The sequence below is a fragment of the Lepidochelys kempii genome, chromosome 5 (assembly GCF_965140265.1).
Source record: "Lepidochelys kempii isolate rLepKem1 chromosome 5, rLepKem1.hap2, whole genome shotgun sequence".
Classification (NCBI taxonomy): Eukaryota; Metazoa; Chordata; order Testudines; family Cheloniidae; genus Lepidochelys; species Lepidochelys kempii.
The window spans coordinates 90,332,507-90,345,793 of NC_133260.1; the positions used below are offsets into that span (position 1 = coordinate 90,332,507).

The window sequence follows — 13,287 nt, forward strand, 5'->3', positions numbered from 1 at the left end:
ACTAGCCTCTGGGAAAGAGAAGATCCTGTGATCATTGAAACACATGCAGCTGGTGGAGAAAAAAAAAAAGGGACAGCGGAATTTAAAAAGACACATTTTATAAAACAGTGGCTACACTCTTTCAGGGTAATTCTTGCTGTTAACATTACATACATAGCACATGTGCTTTCGTTACAAGGTCGCATTTTCCCTCCCCACACCGCGTGGCTACCCCCTCAACCCTCCCCCCTCCCTGTGGCTAACAGCGGGGAACATTTCTGTTTAGCCACAGGCAAACAGCCCAGCAGTAATGGGTTCCTCTGACTGTCCCCTGAAGGAAAGCACTCTATTTCAACCAGGTGACCATGAATTATATCTCACTCTCCTGAGGATAACACAGAGAGATAAAGAACGGATGTTGTTTGAATGCCAGCAAACATACACTGCAATGCTTTGTTCTACAATGATTCCCGAGTACATGTTACTGGCCTGGAGTGGTAAAGTGTCCTACCATTAAGGACACAATAAGGCTGCCCTCCCCAGAAACCTTTTGCAAAGGCTTTAGGAGTACATCTAGGAGAACCACGAATGCCAGGGCAAAGTAATCCTTTCACATGCTTGCTTTTAAACCATGTATAGTATTTTAAAAGGTACACTCACCAGAGGTCCCTTCTCCGCCTGCTGGGTCCAGAAGGCAGCCTTGGGTGGGTTCGGGGGGTACTGGCTCCAGGTCCAGGGTGAGAAACAGTTCCTGGCTGTCGGGAAAACCGGTTTCTCCGCTTGCTTGCTGTGAGCTATCTACAACCTCATCATCATCTTCTTCGTCCCCAAAACCTGCTTCCGTATTGCCTCCATCTCCATTGAAGGAGTCAAACAACACGCCTGGGGTAGTGGTGGCTGAACCCCCTAAAATGGCATGCAGCTCATCATAGAAGCGACATGTTTGGGGCTCTGACCCGAAGCGGCCGTTTGCCTCTCTGGTTTTCTGGTAGGCTTGCCTCAGCTCCTTCAGTTTCACGCGGCACTGCTTCGGGTCCCTGTTATGGCCTCTGTCCTTCATGCCCTGGGAGATTTTGACAAAGGTTTTGGCATTTCGAAAACTGGAACGGAGTTCTGATAGCACGGATTCCTCTCCCCAAACAGCGATCAGATCCCGTACCTCCTGTTCGGTCCATGCTGGAGCTCTTTTGCGATTCTGGGACTCCATCATGGTCACCTGTGCTGATGAGCTCTGCATGGTCACCTGCAGCTTGCCACGCTGGCCAAACAGGAAATGAGATTTCAAAGTTCGCGGTTCTTTTCCTGTCTACCTGGCCAGTGCATCTGAGTTGAGAGTGCTGTCCAGAGCGGTCACAATGGAGCACTCTGGGATAGCTCCCGGAGGCCAATACCATCGAATTGTGTCCACAGTACTCCAAATTCGAGCCGGCAACGTCGATTTAAGCGCTAATCCACTTGTCAGGGGTGGAGTAAGTTAATCGATTTTAAGAGCCCTTTAAGTCGAAATAAAGGGCTTCATTGTGTGGACGGGTACAGGTTTACATCGATTTAATGCTGCTAAATTCGACCTAAAGTCCTAGTGTAGACCAGGGCTGAGCCTGCAAATCAGGTTATTAGACCGTTAGATGCCAAAAAATGCACTCATACAGATGCAGATACAAAATGCAAATATAAAATCAAAGACTAAGATAAAAATGAAGGTCCTGGGCAATACCAAGTTTGGAGGCAGGGGAGGAGGCTGAAGGAAAATTGTCTACTGTTTCTCAAAGATTCCTAAATGAAACATAGAACATTGCTTCAAAAAGGACATTATATTTGCCTCTGTGCATGTTCTTATTTTTTTGCTAGGCCATATTAATAACTAAGTTAGTTAACTAATTATTTTAATTACCTTTCATTTGCCTGTCCCATTGATCTCTATTACCCCTTTTCTCTTTTCAGTTCCATCACAGCATCTCACCTTCCTTTAGAAGGGCACACTTCTTGCTTCAAAGTCAAATGCAAGGGCCCTTGACCAATCCCTCTCTTCTGGAATGTGACTACTCTCCATGGCAACGGTGCGGGGATGCAGGGAGGGAGGAAAAGTCCAGAGTAAACCTAAATCTCTTGTTAACCATCACAAAACCTCTGTCTGTTACTCAAGCTTGAATAGCAAGCTGCCATCTGAAGAGCTTCCTGTAGTGTGTGTAAAGGAGTATGCTGATTCTAACATGCCCTCCACTAGGGGCAGTGTTATGGAGGAAACAAGCTTTGTACATAAGAAGAGAGCTAGGGAAACCAAATTTTACTTTAAGCCAGAGCTATGTCCCCCTTCCTAGGAGATCTTCTTTCTAGCCGTGCATCTAACAATACCTCTGTAGAAGAAAACAGGTGCCACACAGATGAATAGAGCAGAGGTTGAGGAGAAAGCTGATGTAATACTGTGGGAAAACGTTACACGGCCTTCATGTTTTGAACCATTCTAATCCATTTGGTTTAAGCATAAGAGACTCGTAAATAGGGCCCTGTGAAAATCGTGATTTCACGGACTGCTTGGAAATAGAAAAACTAGCTAATACTACAATTTTTCCAACAGTGGGGAGGCAGAAGTGGGCATCTGTGCGAGTGAGTGACTGATGCTTGGTGTGGCTCATAGCCCATGGCAGCATCATGTCAGAGCAGCAGTTTGGGTGGGGGACTTGGCATCCAGTTTTCTGTGAGGCACAGTAGCCAGCACTGCTGCCTCTTGTAATACATACTGTGGGCTGCACCGAGTGTGAGGCTGGCATGCACGGATGCCTGCTTCCGTCACCCCACTGTTGAAAATATCGCAGCAGTTTGGGGGGGTGAGGGAAAAGGGGGTACTCAGTGGTCATGCATATGCTGCTGGAATCTTGGAAATCTCTCCCTCTCATTAGGACCCACTGAGCCAATATCAAATGCTCTCCAGGTGCACATACAAATTAGGCATTTCTGAGAGTCTAGTCAGAGGAAAAAATTTATTTCACTGGCATTCATGTCTCTGTTATCTTTGTCTGAGAGGGAAATCTGGGCATTGTTCCAGCCATCATGCAGCATACATTAGCTTTCTCATCTGAAAGAGAAATATACGAGATATTCAATTGCAGCTGTGAGAATGGTAGGCTGTATCATAAGGGATCAAACAAGAAGTAAAACTTGAAAACTAAAGTGAACACTGAATGTACACCTGCTAGTGTCTTTTTCCTAAAGGGAAGTCAAAGGTTTGCTTTTGTCTGTTTGCCAGGTCCTTGTGATGCAGATGACAACTGCACTAAAATGAAGCAGTTTCTATTTTCTATTATTTGTAGCATGATCATGCATTCAGCTGCGTCTGTATCAGTTATGTTTCTATCATGGTAGGAAACATCCAAACCCTGATAGAGGAAGCAGGATTCCCAGCTGTCCTTCCGAATCCCATATACTGTACTTATGATCATCACATAACTCAGATAACTCAAACACACTAGTGGAATGTGGTCCTCTATGTCCTAATACACAAAAATTCTTCTTCTTAAAAAGGACATTATTAAGGTTGCAAAGTCAAGCACCCAAAAGTTAGAATAGAATCCTGGCATTTCCTATTCTTTTAAGGCTGCCTGTGCAGAATTTGGGTCCCTGGTACTTATGGATTGTGATATAGTCTTTAAATTACTTGATCACGTACTATTTTTAACAACAGGACCACTTACCCCATTCAGTACACAGGATGGACCTGGCTCTGGGGATGAATAAGGATTGTGTAATGAAGGAGATTGGTCTGTAAAACCCCTGCCTCATTTCTTGCAGAAGTTGGAAGGTGTATACTGATAGAGCCAGGAGATCAGAGGTGATGCACGGGGGGAGCACATGTCCCCCAGATTTTAAATAGGCACTGTCAAGTTTGATAGGCATACATTTTCTTACTTCTCTCCCAAAAATGACATTTTCTGTGATAAACTGCCTTCCAAAAAGCTAAAAGCAAACAAAACCATACTCTCAAATAATCCTCAGTCCCTCAACTAATCTCCAGAATAAGTCTGCAACAATCCTAAAATCATAGCACCTATTTGGGAGCAAAACAAGAAGAATCCTCAGGGTGTAGCAGAAGGATAGATCCCCCTTGCTCTGCTCTTCCTGAATCTCCATCCTTGGAAGCACCTGACTACACCCATTTTTCTGATCACATGAGGAAGCAAGGTTATCACCAGTCTCAGTCCATGTTGGCTCTCAAGACAGAGCAAGCAGGGAAAGTGGAAAGATGGCATGAGGTTCTCATGTACTCAAACTGCACACACGTGTGATGCCACAAAGTTACCATGAGTGGCTCATACTACCCAGGGAGAGTTTAAAAACTGCTGCAGCTACTTTGGGGTTGCATGGACATTATTACATTTTACAAGAGACTATCCTTTTGAGAAAGGGTGTGTCAAACTGTAGGCCTGCCAACATTTAGAGTGTCCCATAGGTGGTCAGGAATTTTGATTTCTGCCTTGTAACAAAATGAAGAGGGCAATGATTCATTGCAGTTTTGCCAGCTACCCAGCCTGGCAGATATAACAGCTTTAGCTTCAGGGTCTCCATCTGTTTTACAGGATGGCAGTGCACCCTATGGCTCTAGATATGTGGGCTCGATGGTGGCTGATGTTCATCGCACCCTGATGTATGGTGGGATATTCATGTACCCAGCTAACCAGAAGAGTCCTAAGGGAAAGGTAAACTGTTTGTCTTCTGAACTTACTGTACCTAATACCACTGTTTTTCCAGAGTGTGTCAGAATGGTTCTAATTTATGCACAATGGCTTAAATATAGCTTTTCTTGAGCTGGTTTGGGAGTATATTAAGGGACACTAAGGCCAAAGTTTTTACAAATTAGATTTGGCCCAACTCAACAATGGTCCCATCTAACATACTTCTGACTTTTCAGAGTCATCCCACTTATTTTTGTGTTTTTAAACTAATCGTGTTACAAACTATGCACACATCCTTCAGTGGAGCCAACTTTTGATTCACAGTCTCCAATGAGGATTGAACCTGGAACACAGCACTGAACACACAGGCCTCTACCATTTGACCTAAAAATAGTTTTTTTACTTGGTAGTGAGGATCAAGCAGTTATAGTAACTGGAGCCAACCACTAGAGTGAAACATCACAATGGCTCCCCTGGGAAAGTATTCAAAATAGTGTAGGACTTAGGACTTGTCTACAAGGTGGAGTAATGGCAGGGGTGTAACTTGTAAAGCACCCTAACCTCTTGCACATTAATTGGTCCATATAGATTCTGCTGATTCACCTTCATGTACTGCTATTTGAAATAGTACTACATTAAAAAGAACTAGGGAATCTTTAGTATGGACCACCAATATCCACACAGACCAATTAATGTGCAACATATTAGTGCCTTTTAGATATCACACCCCCCATAAAGCACATTACACCACCACGTAGACAAGGTCTGAGTCTCATGGTACATAGACTGGGTCTGCTATACAGACGCCGCAGCCTTGTCCTCACTGAATAACACTGTGCTACCAGAAATCATGTTTAAGTACAACTGAGCTAGAAAGCACTGTTTCCTTGACTGGTGTGGACAAATATATTTTGTCCCACAGAATTAGCCAAGCTGTCATCATGATGATTATAATCTGTCCAACTATACAAACCACCTTGGGACAGGGGACTAAAAACTCATCTGAAGAGGCCAATCAATAAGTCCTTGTTGAAAAAGAGGAATTGATAGAAGTAGGGAAATAGCTGGGTTCTCACCATGGTGGCACTGCAGGAATCCCCTCATTATGTAATGATTTTCAAGACTGGTTTTTAAGCCATTCCAGGTCATGTGATTTCTGGGGCAGATTTGCTCAGAATGTTTGAGTGTTAAAGGCCTTCTGGCAGGGACTGGCCATTTATTACAGAATTTGTGAGGTGGTTGTGTGTGAGAGAGAACCAGCTTTACAGATTTTCTTTTTCAGGTTAAGTCTTTATATTTGGAAATTATATAAAGCAGCTGTGAAGTGAATGAGATAGGAGACAGAAAAAAAGGGACATCCTGAATGTACTGGCAGGCATATACCGAGAGGCAGCGTACACCATACATTGTGAAATACATACTGTGCTCTAGACCTCTGAGCAAAGGGTATGTGTATGTGGGATCTTCATTTTACGTGAACAGCTGTGCCAGATACTATAAAAAATATGCTGAATCTTTACTTTGTGCTCCTTTTTGGAAGGCAATAGCAGTTTCAAGGTGATTTCATTTCACAGCTTTAGAGAAAGCAAGGAACAAATATGGAATTAAAGGATTTACACATGTAAATTAGCCTCTAGTAGCTAATGGCTGACTTGGATTGTGTTGCCATGGAGGAGAGAGAGGTGACAATTAGCTCAAGGCTTTCATTCAGGAAGCCTGGGTGCACTGTGAAGGTGATGTATTTAGGTGCTGGAACGAGAATTTTGGGGGCACTGTTTTCTCAGTCAGCTTCCAAGATTTTGGTTTTTAATACTGGGGGGGCAGGGGAGGTTGCTTTTAATGGCTATACTATAAACAAAAATTAAGGGGCTGTCACTTTCAGTTAAGAGTGAAAAGGGCTTGTAATTTGAGGTAAAGGATCACCACCACTTTTTCTAGACTTGTGTTGTCTTCAGCATGTAGGTTTGTACATAATGACCAATTCATCCAAAGTCACAGCTGTTCTGGTTGGAAAGACAGTACCATGGCGACTGTTACCCAGTCATCCTCCTTTACCCCGTGAACATCCCCAATGCATAGGCAGGGTGCTGAGAGAGCAAATTTGTGGCGTTGTACCTGGGATGGATTTGCGCCATAGATTTTGGAGCTGAAGTGCATGATGGGCATGCTAAATGAACAGGCTAGTATAGCACAAATGCCACTCCCTACAGGTCAAGATAAAAACAAGAGTGTAGAGTGCTCAATATATACAATGAGAGTTAATATTTGTCTCTCATATTGAAATAAACAGTATCAACCTATTTGAAGATGCTGTTTTTAAACTGGAAGTGTTAACCAAATTTTTTTTTGGATCTGATGTTCACAATGCTCTAATGAATTACAAAACGTTAATTCATTTAAAGGAGGGAAGCTTGGATGAGGTCAGCTTTTCAAACAAAAGCAAGAAGTATGCTTTTGACCTGGACATGGTGGTGAATGAGGACAGACACACGGATGGATTTTAGGCAGCAGACCACAACTTTATTAAACCCAACACAGGGGAGAGGCACTATCTGCCCTGTCCCCCAGGCTCTTAACTGCCTGTACGTAATTCCAGTGCGAGGTTAAAGCCTCTGCCATATCACCCGGCACTCAGGGTAGACTCAGCTTCCTCTTCTGAATCCTACCACCCACCACCCCCATCCCCTTGTGAGGGCGACAGAGGGTACCAAAACGGGAGGACTTTAGCCTGTGTAGGACACAGGTTCCTAGTCTATCCCATGAGCACAAGGCCCATCAGCAAATTCCCAGAACCATTCCTTGTAATTACACTAGAAACCAGCCACAAGTTGCAATAAACTAACATCCCTACCAAATACTACCACAAATTACTAAATCCTATTCCTATTTAGCCTAACTGTGCCTCCAGGATGCTGTGAGGAAGGCAAAACAAAAACAAAACCCCCCAAACTGGACTATGCCAATTTGGCCATAATGGGAAGAAAAAATTCCTTTTTGACTCCAAAACAGGTGATCGGTCAGACCTGTAGTATCTGTAAAACACAGCTCCTAAACTATGGTTACAGGGGGTGGAGGTGGCAGGGGTTTCTGAAATAGAGCAAAAAGAGGCTCCTCAAGGCCTGGCCTGGGATTTAATATTAATAAAAGGGGAGAGCAAAGGACCAATCAGTTCCCTTCCTCTCCTGGTTGGCTAATGAATTAATAGAGATTCTGGGGGGGGGAGGGGCACCCCTGCATCCCCCCCAGCTAATGCCTGCTCTCCTTCCCCTTTCTACGGGTTCTATCCCAATCACTGCTGGTCCCATCTAGTTTTCCACCTGTTGAGGCGGATGGATGGCATACTTAAGGTTTACAGTCACACCAAAGCAGTGACAAACCCCACATGATTCTGCAGTGACTCCACTGCTGTTTTGTGGCAGGTTTTCTTTTTCGAATTGACCATGCCATAAAGAGAATACAAAGGCCATTGCCCCAAATTACTTGTTAGCTGGACATTGTGTACTTAGAGTGGCATTTAAACAAACTTTAAATATAAGTCAGAAATAAAGTTAATGTTATGTACATTGCTTAGGTGTATGAAATCCCTGGTTTTACTGCAAACAGGGTGATCACAGAAATTATTACATGGTTAATTGCATTCCATTACACACCTCGATTTCCCCAAAGCACATTATGTTTTTGGGAGAGTGCTTTACATTTGTATAGGCTCAATACCTAACAAGCCTGTAAGACAGGAAAGTATTATTACCTCTAGTCTGCAGATGGAGACCTGAGGCACAGAATGAAGAAATAAGTGTTTTATCCAAGCAGATCCCCCAAAACCAAGTCCATTAACTAAAACTTGTTAAATCACCAGCCTTTCATTCTCCTTTACATACTATAGTTTTTTCAGTGGCGTTGGAACAATTTTTATAGTGGGGGTACTGAGTGCCATTGAACCAAACTGTAAACCCTGCATATGATGGAAACCACTTCAAGCCAGGGGGCGCTGCCACATGCCCATCCCCCTAGTTCCAGCACCTCAGAGTTTTTTGACATGACCCAAATGTATTTGCTTTCAAACTGGAACATTTTTATGATGATGTCTGAAAATCTAGGTTGAAATTTCTGTTAACATTAATAGGTATTGCGGGCCTAATTCCCCTCACACTAAACTGAAAATACGTTTCTAAAATAACCATAGTTACTTGGAAAAATTGAGTTAGTGTCTGTATGAACTCCACTCACTGTAACAGGTTTAGCCACAGTTGTACAGTCAACTCCTGAAACTTGAGAATGTCAGCATCAGGTTTCAGACTCCAAAATATCCTGAGCAAACAAAACTGTCCAAGCTTCAAGATAACAAACAAGGCCTGTGGGAAGGTGTCACCTTTGCTAGTTCAACCACTTCACTGCAGCATGCAGCCTCAAGAACCTGGTTAGTCAGGCGAAACCTATTGCCAGTGCTGTCCCACCTACTGTATACCTGAGCTCTGAAATGCTAAAATTCCACTGGAATATTGATACTTCAATGCAATGTCACTGCATTCTTCTACAGCTTCTGCAGAAGCTGCAATGGAAGCCAGAAGAGAAAGTTTTAAAAATCTCACAATGGGAGATGGGAACATGACACAATATGATGCTTATAGTGGGGACGTTATTGTTAAAGAAACCCTGAAAGAAGGTTGAATAAAGAGAGGCTGTAAAAGAGACAGAGTTGAAGAACACAGTGGTTAAAACGCTGGCAGATGGTCTACACCAGAGCTCCCATCATTGCTAACCCCAATGGAACTGTGGTAAATTCACAGAAGCTTGCCAAGATCACAAAGGGAAGGTCAACAGTTTTAAGTTCTGAGAAGTGCTTTGTTGTTATTTCCCCCCAAACAGTCCTGTGTTTTGTCTTTTCTTACAGCTCCGGCTCCTTTATGAGTGCAACCCCATGGCTTTTATCATTGAGCAGGCTGGTGGGATGGCTACCACAGGGACTGAGCCAGTGCTGGATGTGAAGCCTGAGTCTATTCACCAGAGAGTCCCATTGATTCTTGGTTCCCCGGATGATGTGCAGGAATACCTCGCTTGTGTGCAGAAACACCAGAAAAGCAGCTAATGGCATTCACACACCAGATGTTCCTCCCGCACCTGCTACATTACTTTCCAGAAAGAGAAGCAATCAGAAGACTTTGGTTTCCGGGATATTAGTTCCCCCTTTCACTGACAAATAGAAATAGTGAAGACTGTTCCTAAAGGTTTTAATTCCCCTGGAATACAAGTGCAAAAAATTTGTTAGTCTCAATTTCTGTAGTACAAGAGTAAAAGCAAAGTCCTAATTTTAAGACTAACAGTAGCTACTTGCTTAATACTAACAAAGGAAGTGAATTGTTTGGGTTACACTCTATTTGATCTGAAGCTAGGTGTCCGATAATGCAGTGGCTGGCATTCTTTGAGACAAAGCATTTTTATGTCAACAGTCAAGATTTCATTTAGAGACGGTGTATCTGTATTTTCTGTTGGAGGTTTCGTTGCAGGCAATTATTATTTTGTCAGTCCTCATACTACCACTAGTCTTGTGATCTGAGTGTGTTTATGTTCCAAATAATATTTGCCTTGGGTAATTATTAAATATTAAAATTGAATTACCTTTCCTTGGGAATGGAAGAATGCTTGATAGGGTGCTTGAAATCATTTCCACTTCCCTTCTGTCCAGAGTCCCATGTAATTTCACACAAGCTATTACTACACAGCAACTGCAACATCTCAACTCTCCTTCTTTATGAAAGATTTCTCATGTCAGATTTATACTTACTTTTACCCCTCCAGCCATACCTGGCATGGTCTTTATCTATCCCAGCTAATTCTGGTACATCCATCACCTTGATATCCAGGTGCCCGTCTCATGTGTATCAACGTAAATTATTGCCTTGCACATGTATTATCATGACACTGACTGTACTACATTTCATCTTCAGAGTCTGGATCTACCTTTTTCTTCTCATCCCTCATTTTTACTTTTTGTCCATATTTAGACCATTGCAAGTGGAAAGTTATACTCAACGAGTTCACTTACATGTGCACGAGTAAAGTAAATGTAATACCTCCGTTTGTAAAGTGGCACGAGCTATTACTATTAAATAGAGAGCCCTGCATGGATACAAAATTTGTATCCACATCTGATCTGCAATCCACAAAAATGATCCATGGACCCAACATGGGTTTAGTTCCAGTGGCACTGGAACACTTTTTGGAGTGGGGATGATGAGCTGCACCCCTCTTACCACTGTCCACACCCCTCACTGCTCCCTGGAGCTCGGGTCAAGAGTAGGACCATGGCTCTGGGAGCGTGTGTGTGTGTGGGGGAGACGTCAACAGGGGAAGGCACCCAGGATCATGCATGCAGGGCCAGCAGCCAGGTGGGACCCTGGAGACGACAGTGGAGCCCCCGGGCTCCCAGTGGCTGGGACGCCGCATGCAGAGCTGGTGGCCAGGACGCCATGGCTGAGCGGGACCCTGGGCCGGCAGCGAGCCCCCAGGCAGTAGCAGGGCTGGCAGCCGGGACCCTGGGCGACAGGGGCATGGGGCTGGGACCCCAGGTGGCAGGAGCGCGGGGCCAGTGGCTGGGACCCTGGGCACAAAACCTGGGGGTGCTGCAGCACTCCCCACACCCCTACTTCCCATGCCTATGTTTAGTTCACAGACTCAACTAATAAGCAGCTATCAGCCCTAGCTCATCTACTGCTCAATTACTTTAAGGTGCAGTATCACCCTACAACACAAAAATCCAGAAGACAGCAGCTATAGATGCCTCCACCCTGCATTCCAGATGAGAACAGTTACTGAGGCAGGATTCATCCTTTTTCGTCAGTCCTAAACAAGCTATGCACATCTTCTATTCAACATGAAGGGAGACAGTTATTAAAACTGCCCGTGATTGTTTGATGGTGCTACTATGCCTCTATGAGCTGCAATTTTCAGATCCTCAGATCTCAGCCAAATCAAAAGGTATTTTCATCAGGACATTGAAAGGTCTCTCTCCATCTTATGGACCATTGCAATGCCAAATTTGAATTTTCTATTGCCACACACTTCAACACTGGGACTGTTTGAAAAACGTTACAAAAATGTTTTCTAGTGGGAAAAGTATTATTTTGGGTCTGGCCTTTTTTCTCAGAGATGGCTTAACTGTTTATCCTGGAACTATGAACAATTTCCCTTTGGCTAGAATCTAGGGCTTGAAAAATGAGATTTAGAATGGAAATGTTTAAACCACTTTAATTACACAAGCCACTGTCACTTCAGCTTGAAGTGCAACTGATCCTCTTTATAACTGTAACCTTGAGAGCTATACTATATTCAACGAAAGTAGCTATATAACAAAAGTAGAGGAGAGAAGGGGTCTGTAGAAAACAGACACATTCACATCCCTAGTCTTACCACATTTCAGGACAGTTACCTTGTTACTGCTGCAGCTGAAAGCTACATTTTAAAACAAAAGACTCCACTCTGCCCCCCCCCGCCCCTTTTTTTAATACCATTGAGTTGTTTTCTACTATTGCAGTGGAAACAACCTTGGCTCAACATCTATACCATGTACTTGGTTGCTCCAACTTCTCTTCCTTACCTGCCTTCCCCCTCCTCACCACCAACCCTGGAGCACCCTAAGCAGTGTTTAATTCTATGAGATATAAGAGGGGCAAGTAGCCAGAGAGAACTGAGAAATCGCCATGACAGCATTAAGGTTATAACCAAGGCGGCCTTAAGGTGAAGCATATTAGATTTATAATGTAATTATACACTAATTTAGAACATTGTTATTCACTGGAATACTATGAAATCTCACCAGACAAATTGGCTTCCATTTCCAGCAAGCACTGATTTATGTAAAAAGCTCTATTCAGTCATTGCATTGGAACATCTAGCTGTCTTCTTCGCCTGCTGAATTATTCTCTTGCAGTTTTAAAAAATAAAATTAAACAAAAGAAACAAAAACAACTGCAAGTACAAAAACTATTTGTACTGATTTAACTATATTGGGTTAGAAACCAATATAATATCACAGTACAGCCTGCTAGTGCAAATTCAGTTTACCAGTGTACAGGTGCTTATATTGATATACCCAAATAAACTCTACTGATATAAGCACCTTCATACAGTATAACTGAATTCATACTTGGGGTTGCACTGATTTACCAATATAGTTAAATTGTTACAAAAACTGTGCAGATCACATCTTAACTTCTCTAAATTCTTTGCCACATACCATATTCATGCTACCAGCTTCTTCCACTGGAGGATCCAATGCTGGACAATGGACTTTATAAGCTCTTAACTTCCAGCCTTGTAGCAACTATTAGGTGATAAAGCTCACAATTTGTGGATTATTGTTTAACTGGTAACAGACAGAGATTGAGACCTTGTCTGTATTTGGGATTTGCCCCAATTCAACAACTGGTAGCTGCATTAATGCAAATCCCATGTGTAGATAAAAAAAACAAACCTCTGATTTTCACTGGTGTAAATTCTTGCTTTCCTTGTCTACATTTGGGATTTGAACTGGTTCAGCTACTCTCTCTCTAGTTTTTATATATTCCTTGTTACTCTAGTACCTTAGCACTTCACAGTCTTTAATATGTCCATCATCACAACATCCCAATAGATAGGGAAGTGT

At 43.1% G+C, this 13,287-nt stretch overlaps 1 protein-coding gene across 2 annotated transcripts in view; it reads left to right on the forward strand.

Moving 5' to 3' along the window:
• Positions 1–9,815, forward strand: part of LOC140911611 (fructose-1,6-bisphosphatase isozyme 2) — a 43,337-nt gene extending 33,522 nt beyond the window's left edge. The window contains exons 6-7 of one of the 2 annotated variants that reach the window (XM_073344986.1): positions 4,551–4,670; positions 9,538–9,815. In XM_073344986.1, the coding sequence (XP_073201087.1) occupies positions 4,551–4,670; positions 9,538–9,732 (315 nt within the window). In that variant the 3' untranslated portion in view covers positions 9,733–9,815. Of the gene's footprint in view, positions 1–1,920; positions 2,148–4,550; positions 4,671–9,537 lie in introns of those variants that run through there. The other variant, XM_073344987.1, reaches the window with a different exon arrangement.
• The last annotated feature ends 3,472 nt before the right edge of the window (positions 9,816–13,287 follow it).